The 26918-nt window shown below is 35.7% G+C and overlaps 1 protein-coding gene across 2 annotated transcripts in view; it reads right to left on the bottom strand.

The window, feature by feature from the left end:
• The window catches only part of LOC125647388 (sodium- and chloride-dependent GABA transporter 3-like), a 28950-nt gene extending 4422 nt beyond the window's left edge, over positions 1 to 24528 (bottom strand). The window contains exons 1-10 of one of the 2 annotated variants that reach the window (XM_048874068.2): positions 24290 to 24528; positions 24083 to 24214; positions 16110 to 16410; positions 15239 to 15371; positions 13188 to 13322; positions 10115 to 10218; positions 8519 to 8643; positions 7799 to 7911; positions 3969 to 4097; positions 2129 to 2228 (exon numbers count right to left, since the gene is read on the bottom strand). In XM_048874068.2, coding sequence (XP_048730025.2) covers positions 2129 to 2228; positions 3969 to 4097; positions 7799 to 7911; positions 8519 to 8643; positions 10115 to 10218; positions 13188 to 13322; positions 15239 to 15371; positions 16110 to 16410; positions 24083 to 24214; positions 24290 to 24464 — 1447 coding nt within the window. In that variant the 5' untranslated portion in view covers positions 24465 to 24528. Of the gene's footprint in view, positions 1 to 2128; positions 2229 to 2255; positions 2700 to 3968; positions 4098 to 7798; positions 7912 to 8518; positions 8644 to 10114; positions 10219 to 13187; positions 13323 to 15238; positions 15372 to 16109; positions 16411 to 24082; positions 24215 to 24289 lie in introns of those variants that run through there. The other variant, XM_056140943.1, reaches the window with a different exon arrangement.
• Positions 24529 to 26918: the final 2390 nt, after the last annotated feature.

Here is a 26918-nt window from a genome sequence, read left to right as displayed (position 1 = left end):
CAAACAAAGTCTAGCCGTAAAAAATCTATATACAAAACATGAAAACCCTGCTTTATGTAGTGCAGGAGATTTTGATAGGTTACGTTTACTTAAGAGTAAGTCATACCTCAAGGTCAATGTCACAAAGTTAGAATTTTAATACAAAGAAAAAATTTGTCAAAAGGAATGCATATGATAACGCCCTATAATTCATTATTCACAAATTTTAAGTAAGGTCAATTTTTTTAAAATTTGGATCAAACTCCAAGGTCAAAATCACAATGTCAAAGATCATGTATGAAATACAAGACTTTACTATAGGGAATCTATACGCAAATCATGAAATCCCTACCTTAAATACATCAGGAGATATTGACCAGGTTAAGTTTTCTTTAAAGTAGGTCAAACTTCGCAGTTGAAACTTACATGTGAAAATCAATTTGTGCTCTCATGAAGATACAGTGCCCCTTAGTTTACCGTTAATTGATTGATTGGATCTTGTTTAACGTCTCTCTCGAGAATTTTTCACTCATACTGTTAACGATTTTTGTATTTCTAAACTGTCAATAATCTACCTGTAATCAATCACGTTCACAGTCATGCACATTGTGGTGAACTTTACAAGACAATATTTACATTTCCAATCTCTATAACTTTTCCTCATGAACGCCCTTCTGTTTGTAACAAGAGGTACTGTGAGCAATGCTCACTAAGAATACCCCCCGTTTACCCCAATCTCCCAAAGGGTGTTGTTAATAGGTATAAATTACCTCTTTCCTGAGTGTAAAAATATGGTATGCCTTTGTAGAAGAAAATGTAAGATATAGTCCGAACACAAATCCATGATATAAACCTATAATTTTGACCTTGAGATCAAAGGTCAAGGTTCATAAAGAGGTCATGAATGTTCATGACACATAGTCTCATGGTGATACACCTAGGTATTCAGGGTCCTATAGAGGTCATGAAGGTACCGACACATCATCTCATGGTGATACACTCATGTGTCAAATATGGTATGCCTATGTCAAGAACAAAGAAATCATAGCCCGGACACGAATTTATTGTAAAAAAAAAAAAGCCTTTAATTTTGACCTTGAGGTCAAGGGTCAAGGTCATATAGAGGTCATGAAGGTACTTGACACATCGTTTCATGGTGATCCACCTGTGTGCCAAATATGGTATGCCTATGTCAAAGAACAAAGAAGTTATGGCCCGGACACGAATCTGGACCAGACAGACGGACGGACGGACAGACAGAGTGATTCCTATATACCCCCCGGAACTTCGTTCGGGGGGGGGGGGGTATAAAAATGCGCGTATCAATACGGATATAAATATAATAAATATATTTTAATGACCGGGAATTCCGACAGAATGAAATAATAATATAAATATCAGAAATAGATTTCGTATTTGAAAATAAAAAATTCATATTTGGAGGTATGATCTGCGACCTTCACGCTGGCATATTTCATGAAGCGCGTTATCTAAGAAATAAATCTCATTTTGGAAATACAGAATGGTATCTAAACTGCGATGATTGACGCCGGCGTGCGTTAGCGAAAAGTATACCGGCGTGCGTTAGCGAAAAGTATACCGGCGTGTGTTAGCGAAAAGTATACGGCGTGAAGCGCTGCAGTTCATACCCCCATGTATTTTCAAAAATGAAATTTTATTTCTTAAAGAATACCAAGTAGGCACATTCGATCTAGACATACTATATTTATCAATATCAATACGCACAGTATTTACAACACAAACCAAAGGCAAAAACACTGGATAAATAGCGTTAAGTACTATTGCTCCAGGTGACATGATAGTGTCATTGTTATTTACAGCTGTACTCATCAATCAAGGGATTTCAGGGCTATATTTCTGAAGCTTGGTAGATGATCTACTCCGTATAAAATGCGTTCAGCAATTTTCATTAAAATCTGTTAATTGGTTTGAAAGATATGAAGTCAGTCCACGAAAGATATATCAGACCAGACTATGCAGATTATCATTTTCTTGACATTATCTATTAATATCATATCACGTAAATCAAAAACATGTTGTAAAATCATTTTGAAATGTGTAGTTACTTTTAGTAATCATTGCTATTTAAAAATTAAACTTCATTGGTTAAATGATTGATCATTCGTACCATATATCCATGTAAATATTACACATTCTGCTAAACCAAACACAGGTACGGAGACGACAGCAATATACCAGTCGCACAGCTGGAAAGCGTATATTCCACCCTGTAAATATAAAGTCGAACAGCTGGAAAGCGTATATTCCACCCTGTAAATATAAAGTCAAACAGCTGGAAAGGTATATTCCACCCTGTAAATATATAGTCGATCAGCTGGAAAGCGTATATACCACCCTGTAAATATAAAGTCGAACAGCTGGAAAGCGTATATTCCACCCTGTAAATATAAAGTCAAACAGCTGGAAAGGTATATTCCACCCTGTAAATATAAAGTCGATCAGCTGGAAAGCGTATATTCCACCCTGTAAATATAAAGTCGAACAGCTGGAAAGCGTATATTCCACCCTGTAAATATAAAGTCGAACAGCTGGAAAGCGTATATACCACCCTGTAAATATAAAGTCGAACAGCTGGAAAGCGTATATTCCACCCTGTAAATATAAAGTCGATCAGCTGGAAAGCGTATATTCCACCCTGTAAATATAAAGTCGAACAGCTGGAAAGCGTATATTCCACCCTGTAAATATAAAGATTCTTCCGAGTTTTTCACAAAATACACGATATTCTATGCAGTTTTCTGGTTAAGTGTGACTTAAGCTTCATGGTATAAAAAGTGTCGAATGTATATGGAATTTTCGAAACAAAAATATCTCAAACTAAAAATTCCCCAATTTTGAGACTATATTTAAAAAAGCGCTTTTAGTACTGAAAAATGTAAAATTATATTTCTTTTAATAGAAAAAAAGGAAAATAGTATTATTCACACCGTTGGAAAATGTTACCAAAACATATTTGATACATACGAAATAAACTGTCAACTTCCTGTCATAATTTCTAACTTACTAAGCGCCAAATATCACGCTATTACATTTGTTACGAAATAACAATATTTTTTTTTTTCAAATTATAGTCAGGGACAGCTGTAATACAATGTACTTGATTCCTTTCTCTTTCATACAGTCGTATTATGGAATGACACAAAGTGTCTTGTCAGCACCTTGTAGGTCAGATAAAAACAGCACTTCTAAGGCTAGTATCATCAAACTTGGTACACATGTTCCCAATGATTAGAGGGAAAAGCCTATTGTTTTTCAAGGTCGTGGGTCAAAGATCAAGGTCCAACTTATAAATGTACATGGGTGATTCTATTGACACAAAACAGAATAGAGATAGTACTAGTAACAGTAGAATAATGAAGATCAGAGGCAGAACGCTATTGTTTTTCAAAGGTCGTATGTCAAAGATCAACGTTAAACTCACATTAGTAACTTAATTTTGAGCACAAAACCAGATATAAACAATACTATTAGGGTAGGGATAATCAGATTTGATATAGAAATGAAACCATCATAGACATACTGTGTTCTGGTATGGTGCAATAATTCTACCTGTCTTTCAATGGCCTGTCTTTTCCTCCATAAACACCTTGTGGGAAGGATAAAAATTGAACTATACAAATGAAGCTAGGATAACCAAACCTGGTAGGCATGTTTCCATGGTGAGAACAAGATGTCTATCGTTTCTAGTCATATTTCCATGGGTATAATGAAGAAGGAAAAACAGTGTATGTAAATAATGTTAGGATTATCAAACTTGGTGTTGGTGCCAAGTATAATTTGAAAACTGATAATAATTTTGGTTCTGGGGTATATGGAGTAAAATCTTTCTTCAGTTTGACAGTTACACTGTAAGAAATCTATCTTAGAACTAACATCTTATAGATACTCTCCGATATCATGATAGCATGCGTTGCTCTTGTGTTACAGTAGATAAGTCGGGTACATACTTCGGTACAGAAAATCAGGTTGTGCAGATACATGAGACAAACAACTATAGCTGCCAGTAAGACTCTTCTGTTTCTGAAGAACTTGTAACGGTCTGCAAATGTTGTAAGAACAGTTTCCACTACTCCAAACTGCAAAACAAGTTTTACATGTATATGTATATTTACAAATATAACATGCTTCATGAAAGTACGTGAAGCGTCGCAGTTTATACTCTAAAGGGCATTCCAAAATGAAATCTATTTCTTATATATGTATACACACACACATACAGAGAGAGAGAGAGAGAGAGAGAGAGAGAGAGAGAGAGAGAGAGATTGTTTATTTCTTAATTTAGTCTATTAGTGTATCATTTTTGTAAACGATGTACCTAGATGTATTCGTATTAGTCTTCTTTTTTTTTGGTAGTGTGCAGTATGTGGTATTTGTTTATGTAATATATGTCTCTCGATCTCTTGATAAAGACGCGGGTTGCGTCGAAATTTTTTAGGTTTAAATAACCAACAGTGCCGTGGTTTTTCCCACTGCTTCTCTCTCTCTCTCTCTCTCTCTCTCTCTCTCTGTGTGTGTTCAAGGGAATCGATTGTTGTACATTAGGTTTTTAATAAGACTTTAGGTATTTATTTAGATCAACTTAACCAAGGAATAAGAATGTTAACAAACCTAAACACTTCTATTACGGTAATATTTCTTAATATTTTCTAGCCGTTTTCATCTTACGCAATCTGTACATACATGTACCACCTATGTGTCGTCTTTGAATGATTTTAAAACGGGATGAAATAGACTTCGCACATAACGTTACTTAATTATCGAAAACAACGTTGTTCTACAGATTTACTTAAACATGCAAGAGGAACGTGTGTTCCCCGTTTAACATTCAAATACAAGTCAAAAGAGACACGTTTGTTTGCCAGTTTCTTTGTCTGATGCCACTTGGAGATTATTTCCGTCATATCGTAGTGGTGCTGACTTATGGTGCAGTTTTCTAAATTTAGAACCGAGCTATTGACCTTATGCCGCGGTACAAAGGATGTATGTCAATGTTATCTACACCGTTGACATTACAATGATCACAATTAATAAACGTCAACCACGTGCATCTATTTTGTCTCGGTCGTGTGTAACCGATTGTGAGATTAACCCCAGACTATGTGAGAATTAACTGTAAATGTTCTAACAGTCATGTATACCGTGGCTACCATTCCGTATACATTTACTTTATACAACTACGCTCATTTCCGTTAGGGACCTGGATTTCTCTTACGGTGCAGCCCCAATAATACACCTTTTATTTGCTGTAACTACGGGGCGTCAAATTAGACTTTTGTGATTTTGTACTAGAAATCCAATTTAGTGTGGACAAAAGTGAGTTTTGTTCAATAAAAAATGAGTTCAGATTCACAAAATTTATAATTTATAAAATTATACAAAATTATCTTTCAGTGGACAAAAGTCACTTAAATGTATGTCAAGACAAAATTCATTTTTGATTACAAAATTCAATTTTGCATCAATTAAATTCTTTAATGCAAACTTCTGTTAACTAAATTGCAAACAAAACTGAGAAATATTCTGACAAAAGTCAATTTTGTCTCACAAAATTGAATTTCGTCACAACAAAATTATTTTAATGATAACCCAGTCTGATTAAAACCAGCCCCCCTTCTCCTATCGTCGACGATAGAAGAAGGGGGGGGGGGGCTGGTTTTAATCAGACTGAATGATAACCGTAATGATAAAAATAAGTTGTTATACAAAATTATCTTTCAGTGGACAAAAATAATTTTTGTTATGACAAAATTCATTTTTGTAGACGAAAGTCGTTTTTGTCATGACAAAATTCTTGTTTTGTTTTTTTTCCAATTAAAATCATGTTTGACCTTAACTTGTAAGCTGATCACCGATTGGTTGATACGCTTACATCTTTCATTTAGCTCATTCTTTGGTAAAGGTTAATCGGACTTGGAAGGTATGATACTAAACGAATATATGTTGAATATACACGTAAATATTACGCTTGAAATATTTAATGTGCCCTTGAAAGAATATTTCCCATAGATTGTTAGAATACTTCAACCCTGATTTTTGTTCAGTAATTGGCCAGTACTTGATATCATTACCTCCCTCCCCTTTTGCTAATGAGATTCCAGAGCATGCGCCTCTCACAGGAAGTCTGGAAATAGTCTGCTGATCAATGTAAGTATAGTAAACGTTCACAGCAATGAAATGGATGACACAAACAAGCAGTATTTTACTGCAATGAGAGACCTTCATACAAAATCGTGATGAAAGTTTTCATTTGCATATCCATATTTGAATTCTGTTAACTGATTTGCAAACAAAATCGACTTTTGTTTGACAAAATTGACTTTTGTGACACAAAATTGAATTTTGTGTCAATTTTTCACTAATGTCCAACAAAATTCAGTTTTGTCCACCCAAAGATGGATTTTGAGTACAAAATCACCAGTCTCATTTGACGTTACAAAATCAACATTTTGTGTGCAAATTCAATTTTGTCTCACAAAATTGACTTTTGTTATCTAATTAGCAAATCAGGTAACAAAAGTCAATTTTGCATGCAAATATGTTTATGTCTGCATACCTAATTGACAATAATGAATTTTGTCAAGAAAAAATATTTTTTCCACAGAAAGATAATTTTGCATATCAAAAATTATTCTTTTCATTGCAAAAATGAAGTTATACTCATAAAAGCAGTATGTATAGCATATTTTTGTAAGACAAATAGGATTTTGTTGTGACAGAATTTCACATTTTGTGTACACAAAATGGATTTTGATTACAAAAAAATTAAGTCCCAATTGGCACCCCGTAGTAACTGCACAACACAAGGTCAACAGCTTACAGTACAGCTACCTATATCTGATGCATACACCATTATCAGCATCCTTATGAGTTTTGTACGCACTGTGTAAACACCAGCTTTCATATGTAACCATTTCAAGCTCTGGAATCAGCGTTACTAGTAATCATTCATTAGCATTCAAACAGACGACACATTGTATTCTGGTTTGCATATGGTAGCTTGTTGATATCGGTACCCCCAGCGTTATATTTCTCCCGCACTTTGTAGAAGATAAATTACATGTGCAATGACTGAATACTACACGATGCTGTCATTTACATTACAAATTCCATATCATCATCGTCCTACATTGTAAATCTGTCAACGCGACAATGCTGTATCTCCATCACCCCTACATTTTAACCGCCCCCCTAAAATAATGTAAATTGATGTTGACACAAAGTCTTGACAATGTGTGATTGAAATGTCTCCACTGTACACATCGCGATCGACGATGATGTCACTAGGTCCGGAACATTTGTACACTGTAAACACTTTCATATGAAGTCTACCTTGTAGATATCGTGATGTAAACACAATCATATTAAGTAGTGTGTATTGTAGATATCGTGATGTAAACACAATCATATTAAGTAGTGTGTACACATTGTAGATATCGTGATGTAAACACAATCATATAAAGTAGTGTGTATTGTAGATATCATGATGTAAACACAATCATATTAAGTAGTGTGTAGACATTGTAGATATCGTGATGTAAACACAATCATATAAAAGTAGTGTGTACACATTGTAGATATCGTGATGTAAACACAATCATATTAAGTAGTGTGTATTGTAGATATCATGATGTAAACACAATCATATTAAGTAGTGTGTATTGTAGATATCGTGATGTAAACACAATCATATTAAGTAGTGTGTATTGTAGATATCGTGATGTAAACACAATCATATTAAGTAGTCTATAGACATTGTAGATGTAGCATACATACATACCACACTATCAAGACCAACGGTCAGCAGCATAAGGAAGAAAATGACAGCCCATAGGTTTGGCACTGGTAACATGGAGATAGCCTCCGGGTAGGCGATGAAAGCAAGACCTGGTCCTAAAAAATGATACTTAAATAAATAAACTCTCTATATGTGGTGATTAATAGTTATAGTATATTAGGTCCATGTCTTCCAAACGCAGAAGTGATTTATAATAGAATAGTCCAAGGACCTGATCACCCCCTTTGGATATACAAGAGCCTGCAGCAGGGAAATCAGTTAGTCTGATGTGAATAGCTCCAGAATCGAGAACGAATGGGTGGGCCAAAAATAAAAATAAGAAATAGGCTCGGGAGAAAAGAATAAGAAGAGCTTAAGGAATTGCAATGGGGTACTGGGTGCAATTATCCTGAATAAGGGTGAGTCACTCTGTACTTTCAATTAGCAATAGGAACTTTGCTAAGGAACACGGTGCAAGTAGCCCAAGCCAGCAAGCTACCCTCTGTATATAATTAGAAACCCGAGATAAGTAATTCGGTACCAATCAATGCTCGGACAGAGAAATTGAAAATTTTATGCTAATGATCAATCAATAGCTCAAGTAGAGTAAGAGGAAAAATTATAAATATATGACCCCATCTCTTGTAAAGAACTCAGTAACACGTTACACTATACAATCCGTGTTGTTATTTTACGGGGATCTGGGGTGCATTTTTTATTTACCTGATTTAGCCACTTTGTCGACTGTGACTCCTCTTTTATCCGCCATTACTCCTAAAATAGCAAATACAACCAACCCTCCAAACACACTGGTTAGTTCTCCACCAATACACAGAATAATGCTGTCTCTGAAATTACATCAAATCACCAGGGCTCAAGCCAAATCTAAATTTTAAATGCATTATGTGATGCATTACCAAAGGTGTGTAATACTATCATATTACGGCTGTATTGTTTGCGAAAAACTAAAGTCAAATTTGAAAAACTTGTGCACACTTCAGGAACGTGCAGCTAGAAATATTCTTAATTGTAGAGATGTTTTCTTCTTATTCCAATTAATATAGTATTGTCACAGCTTTAGTAGGTGAATGACACATGTAATAGCAAATCAGCCACACTGATCGGTAGAACAATCTTGCTTGTTTTTAAAATTCTAAACCATTCAATTCCAAATTATTCTCATATTTTTTGATACTGTATGTTAACTTATTTTAGCGGGATTCAAAATTTAGCGACTTTGGAGGTGATGTAAAGGCGCTAATTTAAAGTCGTGTGAAAATATGAATATTTCTATTTATCCACTTTCATACACAGGAGAAGCGCTAAATCATGATCACGCTAATAATACATCGGCTCCGCCTGCACCAACACAGTATGTAATTGAATAGCAACACTAAACAAACAAGCATTTTTTTTAGAAGAGTTTTTTAAAGATCTAAAGATCTGCAATATCTGCAGCAGTTTTATGAAATGAATTTTCTGCATTATCAAGAAATTCTCCAACTCCTGACAGTTTTAAATCTGTACATCTTCGCTACTATTTTGATTTAAGGTGGCTCACTACACCTAGAAATAGTTTCTCAAAGTACGAATTGATTTGATCATAAAAGATATGATGATATATAATAAGTATACATGCCAAAAAGGCAGAAAATATGCAAATTAAACATGATTTTCAAAAAATGTCAATACATATGAACAAAAGACTCTGTCGGATTAAACTCGAGATTTACGGTTCACCAGCCCAATGCTTTAACCACTGAACTACGATGATAGACAAACAAATCGATCGATACAAATACTTTCACAAAACATTTAAATCGCCATCTTGTGACCTAGTGTCATAAAGAGTGTAAGCTTTAGTGTAGTGAGCTACCTTAATGCCAATTCACATTGCAGGCCTGTGTTACAGACGGTACATTATACAAGTACAAAATAAAGACCACAATTATCAAAACAAGGTGAAAATGGACTATGATATTTTACAACACAGAATACTGGTACAACTGTATGCTATATATCATGATTAAATAAAGGTTTTATTACATGTAAAACTTATACGGTACCAATTTTTATGCACCAGATGCGCATTTCGACAAATAGTGTCTCTTCAGTGATACTCAAGCTGCATTATTGGAAATCCGAAATAACAATAAACTTGCAAGAACTAAACAAAACAGAATGCCAAAGACTGGAGTCAAATTCGTCTAAGGATCAGAGCTATGCATGAGGGAGATAATCCTTAATTTCATAAATGTATTAACAGTGACAGTTTTGCAGTTCATGCTTATCTTACCATTATTAGTTACATGTAGTTACCTTAGACAGTTATTCTTGAATTTATTGTAGCTGCCCAATGTCACCAGCGGCCCCCAGACAATCCCGACAGAATAAAACACCTGCACCGCAGCTTCTATCCATACCTACGAATATCCATTGTACACTATAGTCTTCTGACAGGTTTTATTGATTGATTGAGCTTTCATGCCTTTTGGAGAATTTCTCAATCAAGTAGAGACGTCACCAGCTGTGTGGCAACGCACCTTGAAAAAATTACGCACTTTGAATACACTTAACGCACCTTGAAAAAATTACGCACTTTCAATACACTTAACGCACCTTGAAAAAATTACGCACTTTGAATACACTTAACGCACCTTGAAAAAATTACGCACTTTCAATACACTTAACGCACCTTGAAAAAAATACGCACTTTGAATACACTTAACGCACCTTGAAAAAATTACGCACTTTCAATACTCTTAACGCACTTTGAAAAAATTACGCACTTTGAATACACTTAACGCACCTTGAAAAAATTACGCACTTTCAATACACTAAACGCACTTTGAAAAATGTATACAAAACAAAAATTTTGGAACTTTGAATTTAATTAGTAGAGGGAATAATTAAGTGTTGTATTTCTTTCTCAAAATGAGAGGAATTGATCCGTTTGGCGGAAACGGGGAAGGGAAAACCAAAGATACATGCCAATCATTATGATTTTTACCGGTAAATCATTCAAATGGATTGCATGTAGACAAGTCCCATCCCCAATTTAATTAAAATTTGAATTTAGATCCGCTCGCATACTTTCTACACTTGCATCTAGAGAGTCTCGTCAGAGGTCAGACTTGAAATGGTGACCATCTCAAAGGATCCCGCTTTTAGCAAAATACATGCAATTTTGTTCTGAAATATTGTTTTTGGAGAGGACATTCTGTACTCAGCAAAGGTTTATGGATGAAGTTTGAGTCTGGTAAAACCAAGGTGAGAGAAATGCATGTATGCTCCATACAAGGATTTTACAAAGAGAAGTTAGTTCGCCTTTGACCCTTAATCTAGGAAATTGGTTTATGGCCACTGCTCATCATCCACTCATGCACACTCTATGGGTGAAGTCTAAGCCTGACTGGGCCAAGGGTAGAGAAAATATGCTCCAGACAAAGATCTTACACAGATAGGTTTATCTACAGTGACCTTTGATCTAGGAAATTGGACCAATGTCGCTGCACACCCTCTACCCATGGGCAATCTATGGGTAAAGCTTTGGCCAGACTTGGTCAAGGGAAAGGAATATTGTTCAAGACAAATGAAATCGGACGGACGATCGGAGGGACGAACATGCTGTCTAATCATTGTAGGGCTCTTGCAGAGCCAGGCCCTTATTTTTACCCAAATCCCCAAAACGTCTAAATCTATCATTTTTGAAAGCTTCGAGAAAATTGACCGAGCCGTGCAAAATTTGTTTTCTGCAACGTGCGTTAATATAGTCAATATCAACGCACTTTGGAAAATAATAGTTTTTCAATTGTCGCACTTTGATTTTTTTTTTTCGAAGTGCGTAATTTTTCAAAGTGCGTTGTAACACAGCTGTAAATGAATTGACACAGGATTTACTTACGCTTAGCGATCTGTGTCATTTCAGAAAATTAAAGTTGTTAACATACGAGCGCAACCGTGTCACATTATATAGATTTTTGTTTCATCCGATAAACCTCAGATCTAATGTCGAACATTCAGCGAATCCACGACTTCTCGAGCTACAGTGCTCCATTTAGTAGATGTTGGTACAACACTTAGAGCACCGTCAGCTGATAAGAAGTGTGCGTGCGAAACTAACATATTCAGGGTTTTCACTTAGTCACATTGTGCTTTTATAAAATTTTAGATGAAAATTCTTTCCTTTTCTTGCAAAGTAAAGTGATGAATTCTCTAATCAAATCTGATTCATCACTGGTAATTTATGATATAGCAATCACAGAGTGGACAGAGTCAACAGGTGATTTGTTTACCAAGTCTAAGCGATGTGACAGAGAATCTCAGTCATGGCATCAGTTCTCCACATCCAAAGCCTCACATCGTTTAGATATATTCTTAATGAAGCGATTATATAGCAAGTTAGGTAAATGATTTATTGATTATTTGTCTGTGTGTCCGTCTGTAAAGATTGTGTATTTCTGTTTGTATAAGTACAAGTGAAAGTCAAGTTCAAAGGTTACATATCACGCTTTCCTCAAGATGCATCAACAAAGAAGGTGTCGGAACTCACTTTGTTATAATGGATTGATAGGGTAAATCAACATGTATCAAAAGAAGAATATCACATGTGTCCATTTTGATTACACATGTAAAGACATTCCATGAAAAGGAGAAGATAACGAACAGTGATCCATCTCATAACTCTTATAAGCAATACAAAATTAAGAGTTGGGGAAACGCAGACCCCAGGATATACCAGATGTGGGATCAGGTTCCTAGGAGGAGTAAGCATCTCCTGTCGACCGGTCACATCCGCTTAGAGCCCTATATCTTAATCAGGTAAACGGTGTAATCGGCAGTCAAAATCAGTATGTAAAGAACGGTCTAACAATTGGTATGAAACACGTCAGACAGCATTTTACCCAATGACAGGTGGGCAAACTACACCGTAATAACGAACATATAATTTGCGAAATGCTGACTTTTAACATCAACGTGTTTGTCAGTAGCCTGTCTCGAGTTTAAAAACTGATCATACACAGAACAAGCTCTTGTGTATCAAATCAAGAGACATAAACACCATATGCAGGTAACAATGGAATATTGCGACATAAATATGGGAAGTGACGATTGAGTAGCTGAAATCATCCCGTTTGTAATAGAGCTGGGTTGTTAGTTGGTGGTTAACATCTATGTTCAATAAATATCTAAGTACAAAGCAATGTGGAAGACCCTGTGGTGTCTTTTATGTGGAGTTCATTGGGATATATCTGGTATGTCATATACAATAAATCAGATTTAGAAATACATGAATATCACATGTAATTCCTTTTCCTGAAAATGTTCGATTTATTTTTATCTATATATCGCCAAATACAATGAGAAATGACGTGACATATCATGTATTTACCTGAAAATCTTTCAATCTGGTGAAATCCGGCGTAATGTAAAACAAGATTCCGTCTACAGAGCCGGGCAAGGTCAGCCCGCGAATGAGCAGGACTGTTAGCAGGATGTAGGGCAATGTAGCAGTTACGTAAACAGCCTGGAAAAGTGATAACATTATGTTAAAGTCTACAAACACAACGAATATTTGTTCTAAAATTTCTTCCAAGTTCGTGAAAAACTCTATCGATGTTAATAACCTACATACATACGTATAAATATCAAGTACAGTAATATCAAGAGTGTCCGGAGACCGTGATACTAATGTTCAAAAAGGACCGAAACGTAACCTCTCAGGAAGGGGGTATCTTAGAAGAAATATCATTTCGTATTAGTATATTACTAGTAGCAAAGCTGTGTCAAGCGAAAAACGAATCTTCGTGACGTTAATCAGTTGCCTCATACTAGCATTTCAAAGGCACGATGTTACGTCTACTTTATATCCAAATATCGTGGCGCGGTTTTCTGAATTAAAGGTGTCAAAGTTTGAGAATAGTTCATGATTTCTGCGTTTGACAAATCAAACGGATCTTAGTTTAGTTTATTGAAACCCTGAGAAACCTCTCATTGTTATGGTACAGTTATATAATAATCAAGTAACAATATACTAGTGAGTATAACGATGTGAAAAAATCTAGGGGTATGACATGCAGTTTTAATAGTTTCCGTATTTGTAAACAAATATACTCTCAGTTCCAGTACTGACGCAATAATTGTTGTCCTGTGTGTCCAGTAAACAAATGTATCGCAAACCCGCCTGAGCTGAGCCCGTGAGTGTGAGCATGTTTCGATCCCACTGGCGACGCAACTCGACCGTCAGACAAACGATATTGTAGTCGTGTGTTACGTGTCAGTCCCTATATAATGAAAACGAAGTTTAAACGACAACAAAGGCAGTAACCAACACGACCAAATTCGATTTCTTGCATTGACTTTACTCCTCCTGCATTTGATATAATTTATCAAGTATTTTTAGATATATTTATCTTTTATTTTGAATTACTATCAATTGAGTGTATAAGATTATTTTTTAAGCATCAAGTTTTTGTTTTACAGTGAAATACAACAAGAACAAGTGACAATTCTAACAAGATGCTGATACGAAAATATCCCAAACAAACACCAATCGAATCCCTACCCTAAAATAAAAGAAAACTGATTTACTTGATTAAGTCCCATTCCTGCAAAATAAACAATCCCCTTTCTGCAAAAAAAAAAAAAAAAAAAAAAGAAAAGAAAGAAACTGCACATTGTTTTAGACTTCCGCTCATCTTGCAAAACTCTGAAACTTATTCCCCCGAGATCCCTTAAAATGGCAGGAAACCCTATCAGTACAAGTGTGATAAAGAATACACAAGCTTTACTGACTATAGGAAATATTATATTTTACAAATCAAACATGTCAAACCAACTGGAAAGTATAGACTTTAATAAACAGGACGCATTTTGGGTGGCAATTTTAATAATTTCGAGTTCTTTATTTTATTCCCAAATACCAATGCAAAACATTGAAACATTGACGCGTTTTCAGTGGCCATTTTGAAAATTTCGGCCATTTTGATCATTTCAAGTTTACATTTTATGCGCCAACCTCAACTACCCCTGCCTGCTAAATCTCTTTGAGATCCATATTGCATGATTGGCGGTCATTTTAAAAATGAGAGTGATTCTGAGAATGAAGACAACACTCAAGTACTTAGCAATAGATATGATGATTTGGAGAATCTAAGTGAAAACATTTTACATGCAAGTAGTAGTACTATGAGATGTGACTCTATGTTTCGAAATTCAAAGGATTATATCCCGCAGCATGTTTGTGGTTATTGGCAGTATATTAATATTACTAATGCTAATCTATAAACACATCAGATATGTCGGGTATTTATAAGGAATACTTATCCAGCTTATTGTATATGTATATGTGTACATGCATGTATATTCTAAAATAGACATTACATTAAATCAGTTTCAAAACTCTCTTACTCTAGATGATTGATTTAATATAATCCGCCTTGCCTTTCCCGAGGACTTGATTCCTTTTATCACACAAAGAAAGGCAATAACCCAGGCAGCCAGCTGACAGAATGCGATGTACCACTGCATTGATCCGAGCTGATGAATTCCCTCGGACATGTGGAGCACGTTCTCTCTGTAAAAGACATGTTAAACTCGTGAGTACGATTGTACTTTTGATAACTAAATCCTGAGCGCTTTCTGTTGTGTGTCAGATCATTCTACTAACCAGAATTGTGAATGTCAGCATCAAACAGGAGTGAAAACAGCTTCAGCGATTGTTCACTTGTATGTCATTTTTATAGAGCATAACATAAATTCCAATGACTGTGGCAAATCTAAATGTCAGCTTTAAAAGGATTCATTTTACCTGTTTTTATTTCAATTAATTAAGTTTTGACTTCAAAATTAGTACAGCATGATTAAATGTTTTACACCAATAAGTCCTGGTGCGATGACAATTCCTTGATTTGGGTTTACTCATTTAGTCTACATTGTTGTTTGATGTGATCGTTCTGACCGTGTTGTCTATTTCTGGTTTGATTAATAATTTTATTTAATAATTTTTTTAATCCTATACAAGGATACTCATGGTGGGTTTTTATACTCTTACTTTAATAAATGTCTCTCATGTGAAAAGGGTCTTCTCTTATATATTTATAGTATATCACAGAAAAAATATCCAACCCGAAAACAGGTTAGATATTCAGAATTCTTAAAATTGAAATTCAATATATAGTGAGAAAATAATAAACATCACACAATGTAATGAGATGTTTGAAACATCTATGTGTATCGTTGCACAGAAGAGATGGTTATTTGCAAAAAATTTGAAAATAAAGTGAATAAAGTACAAAAATTAACTCCGACTTACTGCCAAAATTCTTCTGCGGAAGATATATAAGAAATGGACGTATTAGTTGTAGTCTTTGATTCGTTTGTTAATATGAGGTGGTGCCCTGGCCCGGATACATTTAAGGGCAGTCTCAAACTTTCATTCACAACTGGAGGTTTCTGTATCGTGAAGCATCCATCAGTATTCCAACTCTGTTTACACAGCGTCCAGGGAAGGGGCGATTTAAAGGAATTCGCAAGATAGTAAACGGTGTACCCAAGAATCATCGAGTAGTAACCCATGCTCATCGCTGATGTCAGGCAGATACCAATTCCAACACCTAGAAATGTACCAAATACCTGCGTTACTAGTACTGCTTTTAATCCTTGCAAAACAATTTCACATACAAAATAAAATTCTTTCACAAAGACATGCAATTTTCAATTCAACCAAGAGAGAGAACATCAATACATGGATAAACTATTTTCAGTTTAGAGATGGTTACACCACGAGGAGTCAGATTTCGGTGTGAGAAATAAAGAATAATCTAAGAATCCTCACTACACTCCGAAACCCACTCCATATCTGTACATGTTATGATCTGAGAAAATATATTGTTTATTTTGGTAAAAGAAATTGTCCTTGAAGTTTATGGTTAGCCCAAATGTCATAAATAGCAAGTCAGATGCCTAAACTTCAAGGTGTTGTTTGTACATGTACATCAGTTCGATATTTTGTTCTTGGGAAGGTGACTTCGTGTGATGGTCTTTAATCAGAAGGCGTCTTCTCAATCCTCTAATCAAACTTTAAAGTTGATGTTATGATGGAGCTTGTCACTCCGAATACTCAGCCTGCGTCATTTCAATCTAATAAACGGTGTCCTCTGAAGAAAGACCAATGATGTCGCAAATGTGCTCAACAGGGTTAAAACCTGGCCATCCAGCAGGCCATGGTAGTGTCACAACTGACTCTCTTCTCAAAAAATCCTGCACAGTACTAGCTCGATGTGGTCTGGTATTGTTTATTCATGAACACTGACCTTGGCTGAAGACTGTAATTGTCAAAATGAGGCACAACACTTCCAACAAGAATGTCCCTTTGGTAATTTTGTGCATCACGTCTGTCCCTAACTGTGATAAGATTCAGCTTACAGTGGTAAAAAACATGTAGTACCACACCATAACACGGAATCGTCTTTGATATATCTCGTTCAGCATATGCAGTTCTAGGTTACCGTCATACAGACATTTCCCCATCTGTGACATGTACAAAATGTAGTAAAAAATGAACCTCGTCCGACCAATGAACTTTCCTCCAAGAGGCTAGGTTCCAACATTGGCGAACTTGACACCATTGCATACTTGTTGTTTTGAGTCTGAGGGTAAGTAAAGGTCTCTTTAGAAATATCCTTTCACGATAACCAAACGACTTCAGTCTATTCCGCATTGTTCTCGTTAAAACCAAACAATGCGGCAACAATTCCCTTTTTAAAGCTGAGCTATGTGTCGTCTAACCATTCTTCTGAGTGCATAGTCTTCCAGATTTTGCGCGATCTTTTTCACTTCATTTATTACATATATGTAAATGGTACTTTCTGACAACTCTACAGATAGTTGAATGGTGATACCCCACTCGATGATCAGTTTGTATCAGTGACATACCTGCTTCCCTCATTACAATAACCTGCCATCGGATTGTACATGTATTTGAGATTTCCGGAGGACCCTTAATTTCGGTATGCAAGAAAAGTAAACCTCATTTGTCAAACTGTACAAAACTAAAGCACTGCAAATATTTCCATTCTGTTGGAAGTGAGTACAATATAGTCGCACGGGCGATTGTTGATGAACAGAACGGACAACAGACAATTGAAATACTGTAAACAGAGGTGCAGACTGTTTAGCATTACTTAATTCAAAATTATTATTCTATTTTCAAACCTTTCATAAAGGAGTAACTTTTTCCCATTTGTATATTTGAAATTCAACATAGATATTGACAACATACACGTTTTCAAAGTATTTAGCTTTTACAGTAAAAACACTTAATACTTGTATCATCAGCAATGAAACTAATACGAGGGCATCTATTTCGCATTATGAGAATAAGATGCTTTTATCAAGGAAGCGCAATTTCCATTGAGTTATCTCCCTTAGTGATAGTCGTAACTTAAGTACAACTTATCTAACTCGAGTATTAAAGGAGGCGTTGTTGCAGCAATTTATCTCTTTGCTCGTAACAATCCAGTTCTGAGGTTGGTGGTGTTTTTGAATAAGAAATGTCTTGCCATTAGCAGTTAAATATATAATTTAAAATCCCACCCAGACCCCCACTTCCCATATTTTTATTGTGGAACAGGTACTGTTGGCTTGGTCTTTAATTTATTTCAACTCTTCTTCCATTCTTAGCACGGCTGTCACATCAACTTACTGGCGAACTGAGCGGCATATATCAATTTAACTCTTAATTTGTCTGGTTTGGACCACTGCACAACCCAGGGTCACAGTCGAAGATTATGTAGATATTGCGACATTTGATTTATTTCCCCTTGACCTCTGCACCTCTCAGGGTCATAGACGTTTAATACTATTTTTACAATGAACCTTATATTCTTTGACCATGACTTATGCATCTCCCAGGGTCAAGGTCACATAAAGTTGTGATTTTGCATTGAAATGTTGTTGTGTTGTTGATTGTGTTGCTGGGGCTACCCGTTATTTTGGAGACCTAAATTTGTTTGTATATCAGCCGTGTACATAAACGCCAAATAATGTAACCCATATTTTCTTCTTTTTTTATTGCGCTTGTACGAGATAATACTGTAGTGAAATTCCGTTGATCAAGTTAATCATATGCAAATTAGATAATCAAGGTTGAATTATTCTTTTCTAATCATATGTTATCTCCTGTGTTCGGACAATGTTCCAAACGTTAAGATGATCTAGATCTGACTCAGCAGATTTAGGGAAACTATATAAAGCGGTCTTATTCAAGATCGGTTGTTCATTCTGGAAGAAGTCGTCGTATAGTGAAGACGTGCTTGGAGGTAAGGTGTTTATGACTACTCATTTGCGGTGTCTCAAATTGCTGAAGACGGACCATTTGGGTATCATAAATTCTTGCTGAATAAAAAGGAGCAAAGTGTATTAATAGGGTGTTTGAAACCCAGTGTTTAGAAATAGGTCTGGGAGCTAAGGCTCAAATGTAAGTTTCAGACCTAGGCTCAGAGCACAGAGAGATAACAGAGAAAAACCAGATAAATATAGAAGATCAGTTTAAATCATTGTGTTGTTGATTATTATTGATTCTGTTCTATTATTTTATTTAAATCCAATCAGTAGAATACGCCAAGTAACCAATCTGATTAAAACCAGATCCTGAGATCCGCTCACTTAGATCGCTACACTAGGATCTGACGTAACCCCATATAGGGTCACGTCCGCATGACCTTTCGTTAAACCAATCAAATTGACCCTGTCGATTTATACCAACGATAATTTTTCTCCCATGAACCTTTGCGTCATTATTTATGTTAGAGATGCAAAAAAAAAAAAAAAAAAAAAATATGGCTGCACGTTTGACAGACGACTGGACACCTTTCAAAACATGCGATTCAAACAACGTCGGTTTTCTTTCATTCAAACGTTAAAAAATCCCGATGGAGTTTGAAAGAAAACATATCGCAGCTAGATGCGACGTCACAATGCACCGTTTACGTCGACTGGCGTTATATTCCTCGTGTTATTTAAGTAAACCATCTTGAAAACTATTCAATTCGTACCCGTCCCTATTCATACATAAATCTGAATTCACAATTAATTTAATTTGGGTATATTTCATATTGTACGTTTTGTTGTTTGAATGAACGGAATAGATTAGGCATTATTGCGAAAGTTTAAAATTCGTTATGCGAGAATATATAAATTTACAGTGTGGAATAAACTTCGTGGGAGAGAGATTACAGCAATTTGTTTACGAATTGCCAGGAACCGCCTAATAGCCATCATTGCCTGTATGGCTCAATATTACTGGCTGATAGTTCTCATGAATATTCCAAGCGAAAGGTCATGCGGACATGACCCCCTATGGGGTTACGTCAGATCCTAGTGTAGCGATCTAAGTGAGCGGATCTCAGGATCTGGTTTCAATCAGATTGCCAAGTAACGTAAGGAAAATTATATATATATATCTACTTCATTCGTGGTCGAACCTACAAAACACATTACAATACATAATTATTGATATACTATCATTTTACATAAACATTTTGATATTACCTTGAGCTGCGACAGTTGCAATTTTTTTCTAATATTGAAAAACAGTTGATTTGAACGTATTTGATCATAATATAATATTTACAATGGGATTGTAAGACACAGGTTCTCAAAACAATACGTGCTCTAGAAAAAAAACCAAATAGTTGAATACGGTCATCTCATCAATATATGCCGATGACGAAACGTTCTGAGAAAAGAACATTGTTTCCTTAAAATTAAGACTTTATACTTTTATTTGCTTAACCCTTAATTTGCTAGTTTGATGAACAGAAATGAGAAAACGATACATTTTTATGAGTCTGAATAAATTGTGACTTACCAATGTGTTACATCCTCGATATGAATTGGCTAATATATGCATTTTTTAAAAATGCATGTTCATGTGCGATAAATGTTTTATATTGATTATAATCACACCTATATTTTATCTTAACATTGAAATGTGAAAAAGGCTTGCATTTCGAACCTGATATATCCTTTTTGTTGTGTAATATATCTGTTCTTGATTGACACCTGTAAAAGTTTAAATTTGGTATATGACAAAGATGCCAGGAACAGAGTCTTTTAAACCAGGTGATAAAGTTCTTGTATTTTTGTCAATCTGATTAAAACCAGATCTTCGATCCGCTCCTCTATTGGCCATGAACGCGACATGGCCAATAGAGGAGCGGATTGAAGATCTGGTTTTAATCAGATTGGTATTTTTGTCTGTTCCTGGTCATCCTTTATGGTCCTTATGAAATTGAAAGCAAGTTTAATGATGTGAGCTTTGTAGTTGAGACACCTGGCCGGCGTAAAGAAAAAACGATTCTGTTACATTATCATGTTGAAGGAGTATTTTTATGCATTTAGATGTGACCGAGATCATGTGAATTCAGTTTCCACTTTAGCCAACGTGAGTACATGTCAAGATTATACTAGAAATGACAATGGTGTAGAAACTAGTGAAAATGACCTCAGTCAGAGTGTCCCCCTAAAGAACTCCGAAATTCTTGTCAATCTTGACACCTAGCTTTTCACCAGAAAGAACAAGTTCAGCATCTCATGGCTAATTATCTTTCTTTCTTGATGTTCCCTAAAAAGACCAATGCTGCTTGTCCTGATGTTATAGTGGATGATGCATCCTTATCGTTTGAATCCATTAAAATTGCAGAACAGATGTACAGTACATACCGGACAATGACATTTTTGAGCCAAGTAAAAGTGACTGGAGCTCACCTTGCATTCTAGTACCGAAACATGGTGGTACCTACAGATTGTGTACCGACTTCAGAAAAGTGAATTCTGTAAGGAAAACAGACTCTTATCTGATTCCCAGAATTGATGACTGTATTCACAAAATTGGAATTGTAAAATTTGTCAGTAATTTCGACTTGCTGAAAGGTTAATGTGTGAATTCAGCTCAGCAGTAAACCAGCATCGGACACTTTCTGTGAACTTTGGTTAGACCTGCTGTAAGTTAGTACTTTTTTCATTATTATATTTTTCTGTAAATAATTGTAGATAAATTGTTAAAATTTTGAACATTGTCTTTGTGATGTATTTCTAAAGGTCACAGGGTTTATTCTGACCCATGCTATTATTTACAACAAGAACACTTGTAAGCCAGATGTTACGATTCAAAATGTTGAGTAAACGACATTTGATTTCGGGACGACGTCTCAAAATGAGTGGTTATCCAATTTGTGGATTGTAATTTCTACAAGTAATTTTATTCATATCTTATTTGTAGAATATCATAATATTTTTTTTATTGCAAATTTAAAGCGAAATGCATACATTCAGTATTCTCTTTTTGACATCGAACTTGCCCTCCGTAAGATGAATAATTATCCAGATTTGCGAATTGTATATGTGTGAAATCTTCATTATGCTCATTCTTTTCCATACTGGAAACATACCAAGCTGTTCTTTTAATGAGATATTTGACAGCTGTATTCATGTCAACATCTCAATGCACGGTCACATTGCCGTTCGCAGCTGGCAGAGTTTTCCCTGCTCTCTTTTTTAAAACTTCATTTGACTCTAAATCGCTTTTTCAACAAATATTCTCTGTTTAAGCAATATCAGTCAGCGGAATAATAAGTGTACATTTCATTGATCTGATAACTCTACGAGTTTTGTTCATCACTAAGCATGCTGTTTCATAACTAATCATTGAGTGTGAAAGCATGCGCTTAAACAGTGTGTGGTTTTTACGTGATGTTCTGATCAGTGAAACACCCCCTCACTCCTTCGACTTTATAGGGTGAAGATAGGGAGGAAGGAATCCGAGAGGGGGTTGTTCATACACGTGCGTAAAACCAGGGGGAGGGCGATGGAATTACGTAGGTGGTGTAAATTGTGATTTGTTGATTCTAAAAAAATAAAACGAACTGGAATAGCCCTTCTGAGTTTCATGATACAGCTATCTTTACATTTCAGTACATACATAGACATTGTACCAATCTACTAAACCTCTATAGCTTTCTATATTAACCTACCAACATAGGTACAAGGGGAATTATCATGCACATTTACTCATGGGAAACACATTGCACTACGTGAACATGAACGTTTCTTCCTACAAACAAATTCACGATGTATTTTATAATTCCAAACTTGTCTAAGCACGTAGATGGTTCTATCTTTATTTTAGCATTAGTGTGTGTCCCAGATTGAAGAACTTCATACACTGGTAGCCCGTCTCCTAGTGATATTTGAACGAATATTAAATCAAATTACATTAAGCTGATTAGAAAGCAATTTAACAAATTATGGCGACATTTTTGAAACTGAAAAGAAGATTTGCTTTTCACCTTTGAAAATAATTTCTTTTAACAGTGTGTTTCTAGTAAATTGATGTGGGAGAAGCGTACTGTAAACCAATCGTGCTAGAAATTTTTTGCGAGAAATTTTATAATCATCACGAATATTTCTCGCCGTGAACGAGCACTTTAATATCGCTTGTATTTGTTTTGAGATAATCTCGGTTGCGAAAATTAATTGCCGCGAACCAGTTCGTCTCTTGTACATTGTGAAATAGAGATTTACAGTTATCTAGACGCTAGCAAAATGATTATAATATATGATAATTGAAACATTAGCAAAATGATCATTCCACATACATAATTCGGAAAACGAGATATACGTATTCTATTACATAATTCAAATAAGAAACTTGTGAGACACTTATATAACTTGTTCAGATATCACAGATAGAAGTAAGAAACTGCAACAATGTTTATCATCAGAATTAAAAATATAGGAATAGAATTTCATCCTTAGTATTATACGGTAATCAATCTTTCAATAAAAGTCACGCATAAATACAGCAATCAATCCCAGTAGAATTTTACATGTAGATAAGAATTTTACAAAAATTAGGATTATCACAATTAGAGAGATATCCTTTAGCTTTCCAAGAAAATGGTGAATAACTTTAACTGTATCGTTGAGATGGTGATTGTGTACTGGGACAGTGTTTTACTCGTGTCGTAGAGGAAGTTCTGTTAACGATGTAGGTTTCTTAACTGAGGTCGCATATACTGTAAGATATTCTTCAGCTAAGCATGTATATCCATGTACTTGCATATCTTAATATTATACAATGTGTGCGCAAGCACATCAGAAATTCATCCTGACACACTCAATCATCATAATTTGGTCGTAATTAATAGTAATTAGAGTGAGACGGTGTAAGAAATTTTGTCTTAATTCAAGATTCACATAAAAATCTAATTGGATTACATGTACCTCTGAGTAATGGACACGCGTCATACAGTTCCACGATTCCTTTTCCTGAGAACTGTCCAGATGCAACTTCCAGAAAGTAGACAGGAATTCCACAAATCAAAAGGAATATTGCAAACGGAATCAGAAATGCTCCTGAAAGAAAACATGACGTCATTTTAGATAGTCTGGTTAGTTTTGAAATCAGCTGGACAAGATATCCATACCGACCTCCTCCATTCCGCATCACAAGGTATGGAAACCGCCATATGTTCCCTAGCCCTACTGCATAACCGAGCATAGAAAGCAGCGATTCGGCGTGTCTGTCCCATCTTTCTCTCTCCGTTGAACCTGCATCTAAATTTGCTTTGGGTTTCATTTCATTTGCGCTCGTCTGTCTATCCATCTTAGTTCTCCGAGTTACGACAATAACCTATCTGATAGCAGCGTGGTGCAATATATAGCAATATGAACCAATTAATCGAAGTACTAAGAGTACCGCTTGATATTTAAAAAAAAAACTAGGTTTGTTTGATCGGGGATTTACGTGTTTTCGAGAATTCTTCACTCGTGTAGAGACGGTATTAATTGTACATGTATGATGGGGGGGGGGGGGGTGCACTGGTCAATAAAGATACTGTGGAAGTACTTTTGTTTAATTTAGTACTGTAATTCGTTTTATGTGAAGATGGATGACTAATTTTTCTCTAGGTACTTGGTATTTACTAACATTATACGTATCAACTCGTTGGTTGACGTGCATTTGAATAATTTAAATCTTTCGCTGAAGTCAATACATTTGCAACAAACTAGAAAAGTATTGACTGAGAGACTGTCAAATCAAATCGCGGCATTTTATCCCCAGCAGTGTCCTTCATCTGAAGTTTTCTTACATGGAGTATCATCTATAATTTAATATACACCTATTCAGTGATGAATAAACATCGTTCCCGGCCAAGTAGCACCACGGCTTTCTTATGTTTTCTAATAATGTTATATTCGCAAACAGCAAACTGTACATGTCGTATCATTTCACAGTGTTTATATTTGTGGTGGTGGTTTTTGTTTTTTTTTTGTTATATAAACACACCTTTAATTTCCATTGAAATTCTTGGGAGGTCAAAGGTGATAGCAGTTGACATTGGTTCGAAGGAAATACATTTATCAAATAAAAACGTCCGATCAGGACGAGGCTTAGAAAGAACGGCTAGCATACTTTAGCGATAAAAATTCCACCGCAACACGATTATCGTTAATTTTAGAATGATGAGATGCACAAGTTCAGCATAACATTGCCCAGGTCCGGAAAAAAACCTGTTTCTGAGTCTTTGGGTCGTCATGGTGCACGATAGGTTGTAAGAGTCGTATAAATCTTAAAATTACCTTTTTATCTCAAATGCATATTATTCATGTAAGTACATGTAATAAATATCAATTTTGAAATAACTACACCGGGCTTTGAAGCGAGTGGTTACGTGATCAAGTCCTTTGTAATTCACAGGATTTAGTCACGTACATGTGTAACTGCCCCTGTCACACAATTTTTGTTCGGGGTAATTTTAACGTTCCGGTCGGAACGCTAAATACCTACAACCTTGGTTGCGGGTGATAATTTAGGTTCCAACCCGCTTCCGTATGTTTCTGGCCATAATTTTGGTTCCGGATGCATACATGTATTTATCCTTTAAAACTTAAGGAGTGTTATATGTTTACAAACGTTTGTTAGGGGTTTGTCTCTTATCGGGTTATGCAATGATTAATGTCATTAGAGCCGGATTTATCCGCTTATTTCTGTGTTTTCAAAAGCAAAAGAATATTCGGAACAAGATTTTTTTCGGGGGGGGGGGATACGGAGGTGGTTAGATCTCCAATCCAAAGGACAATATATGTAGTTATCCTGCTTTTGTAAATAGGAGATGTGAAACTTATATACATAGGCAGTTGGTATGGAATTCCTACCGATCGAACATGCAGTCATGCGAATTAAACCCACGCAATATACATACACTTTCAAAACATCAATGGACCGATCGAGGTAGCTTTCAGTGGTAAAGCATTCGCTTCGTGATCAGGAGGTCGTGAGTTCGAACCAGAAACGCTTGGCAGTGACAAGTGAGAACCACGGGTCTTTCAGATATTACTTTAAAAATGGAGGTCCCGTGTCGCGACAAGCGCTGACACGCTAAAGGTTGTAGGTATTTAGCGTTGCCATGGCCCTGAGCGCTAAACATAGGTCTAGATTTGTGGTACTTCACCAACCGCTGGTGACGTCTCAACATGAGAGAAAAATTCTCGAATAGACGTAAAAAAAAAAATAATAACACAAAAAACGAAGAAAAAAAACAAACAAACAAACAAACAAAAAAAACAAAAAACAACCCATCACTACTATTACATGTACTTCTCGGCACACACGTTTCTCCACATTCATATGTATAAAACTTATCAATGACATTTTGTCAGATGCACATCAACAAAGGTTGTCAAAATCACAATTTCACTAGACATACAGTATTTGTAAGTTAATGATGAAAAGGTGAAGATAACTAACAGTGATCAATCTCATAACTCCTAAAAGAATACAAAATTAAGAGTTGGGCAAACACGGATCCCTGGTTATACTAGAAGTGGGATCAGGTGCTTAGGAGGAGTACGTATTCCCTGTCGACCGGTCACATCCGCCGTTAGCCCTATATCTTCATCAGACAAACGGAGTAATATGTAGTCAAGAACGGCTTAACGATAGATATAAAACACGCCAAACACATTTGACCTAATGACAGGTTGTATTTGTAAACTAGATAGTTATATATATAAATTTGCGAAATGCTGATTTTAAACGAGACTGTTGAAACCTCTG

Source organism: Ostrea edulis, chromosome 6, assembly GCF_947568905.1.
Source record: "Ostrea edulis chromosome 6, xbOstEdul1.1, whole genome shotgun sequence".
NCBI classification, from domain to species: domain Eukaryota; kingdom Metazoa; phylum Mollusca; class Bivalvia; order Ostreida; family Ostreidae; genus Ostrea; species Ostrea edulis.
Note: the sequence above shows the minus strand (reverse complement) of the source record. Positions and strands in the feature narration are given on the sequence as shown.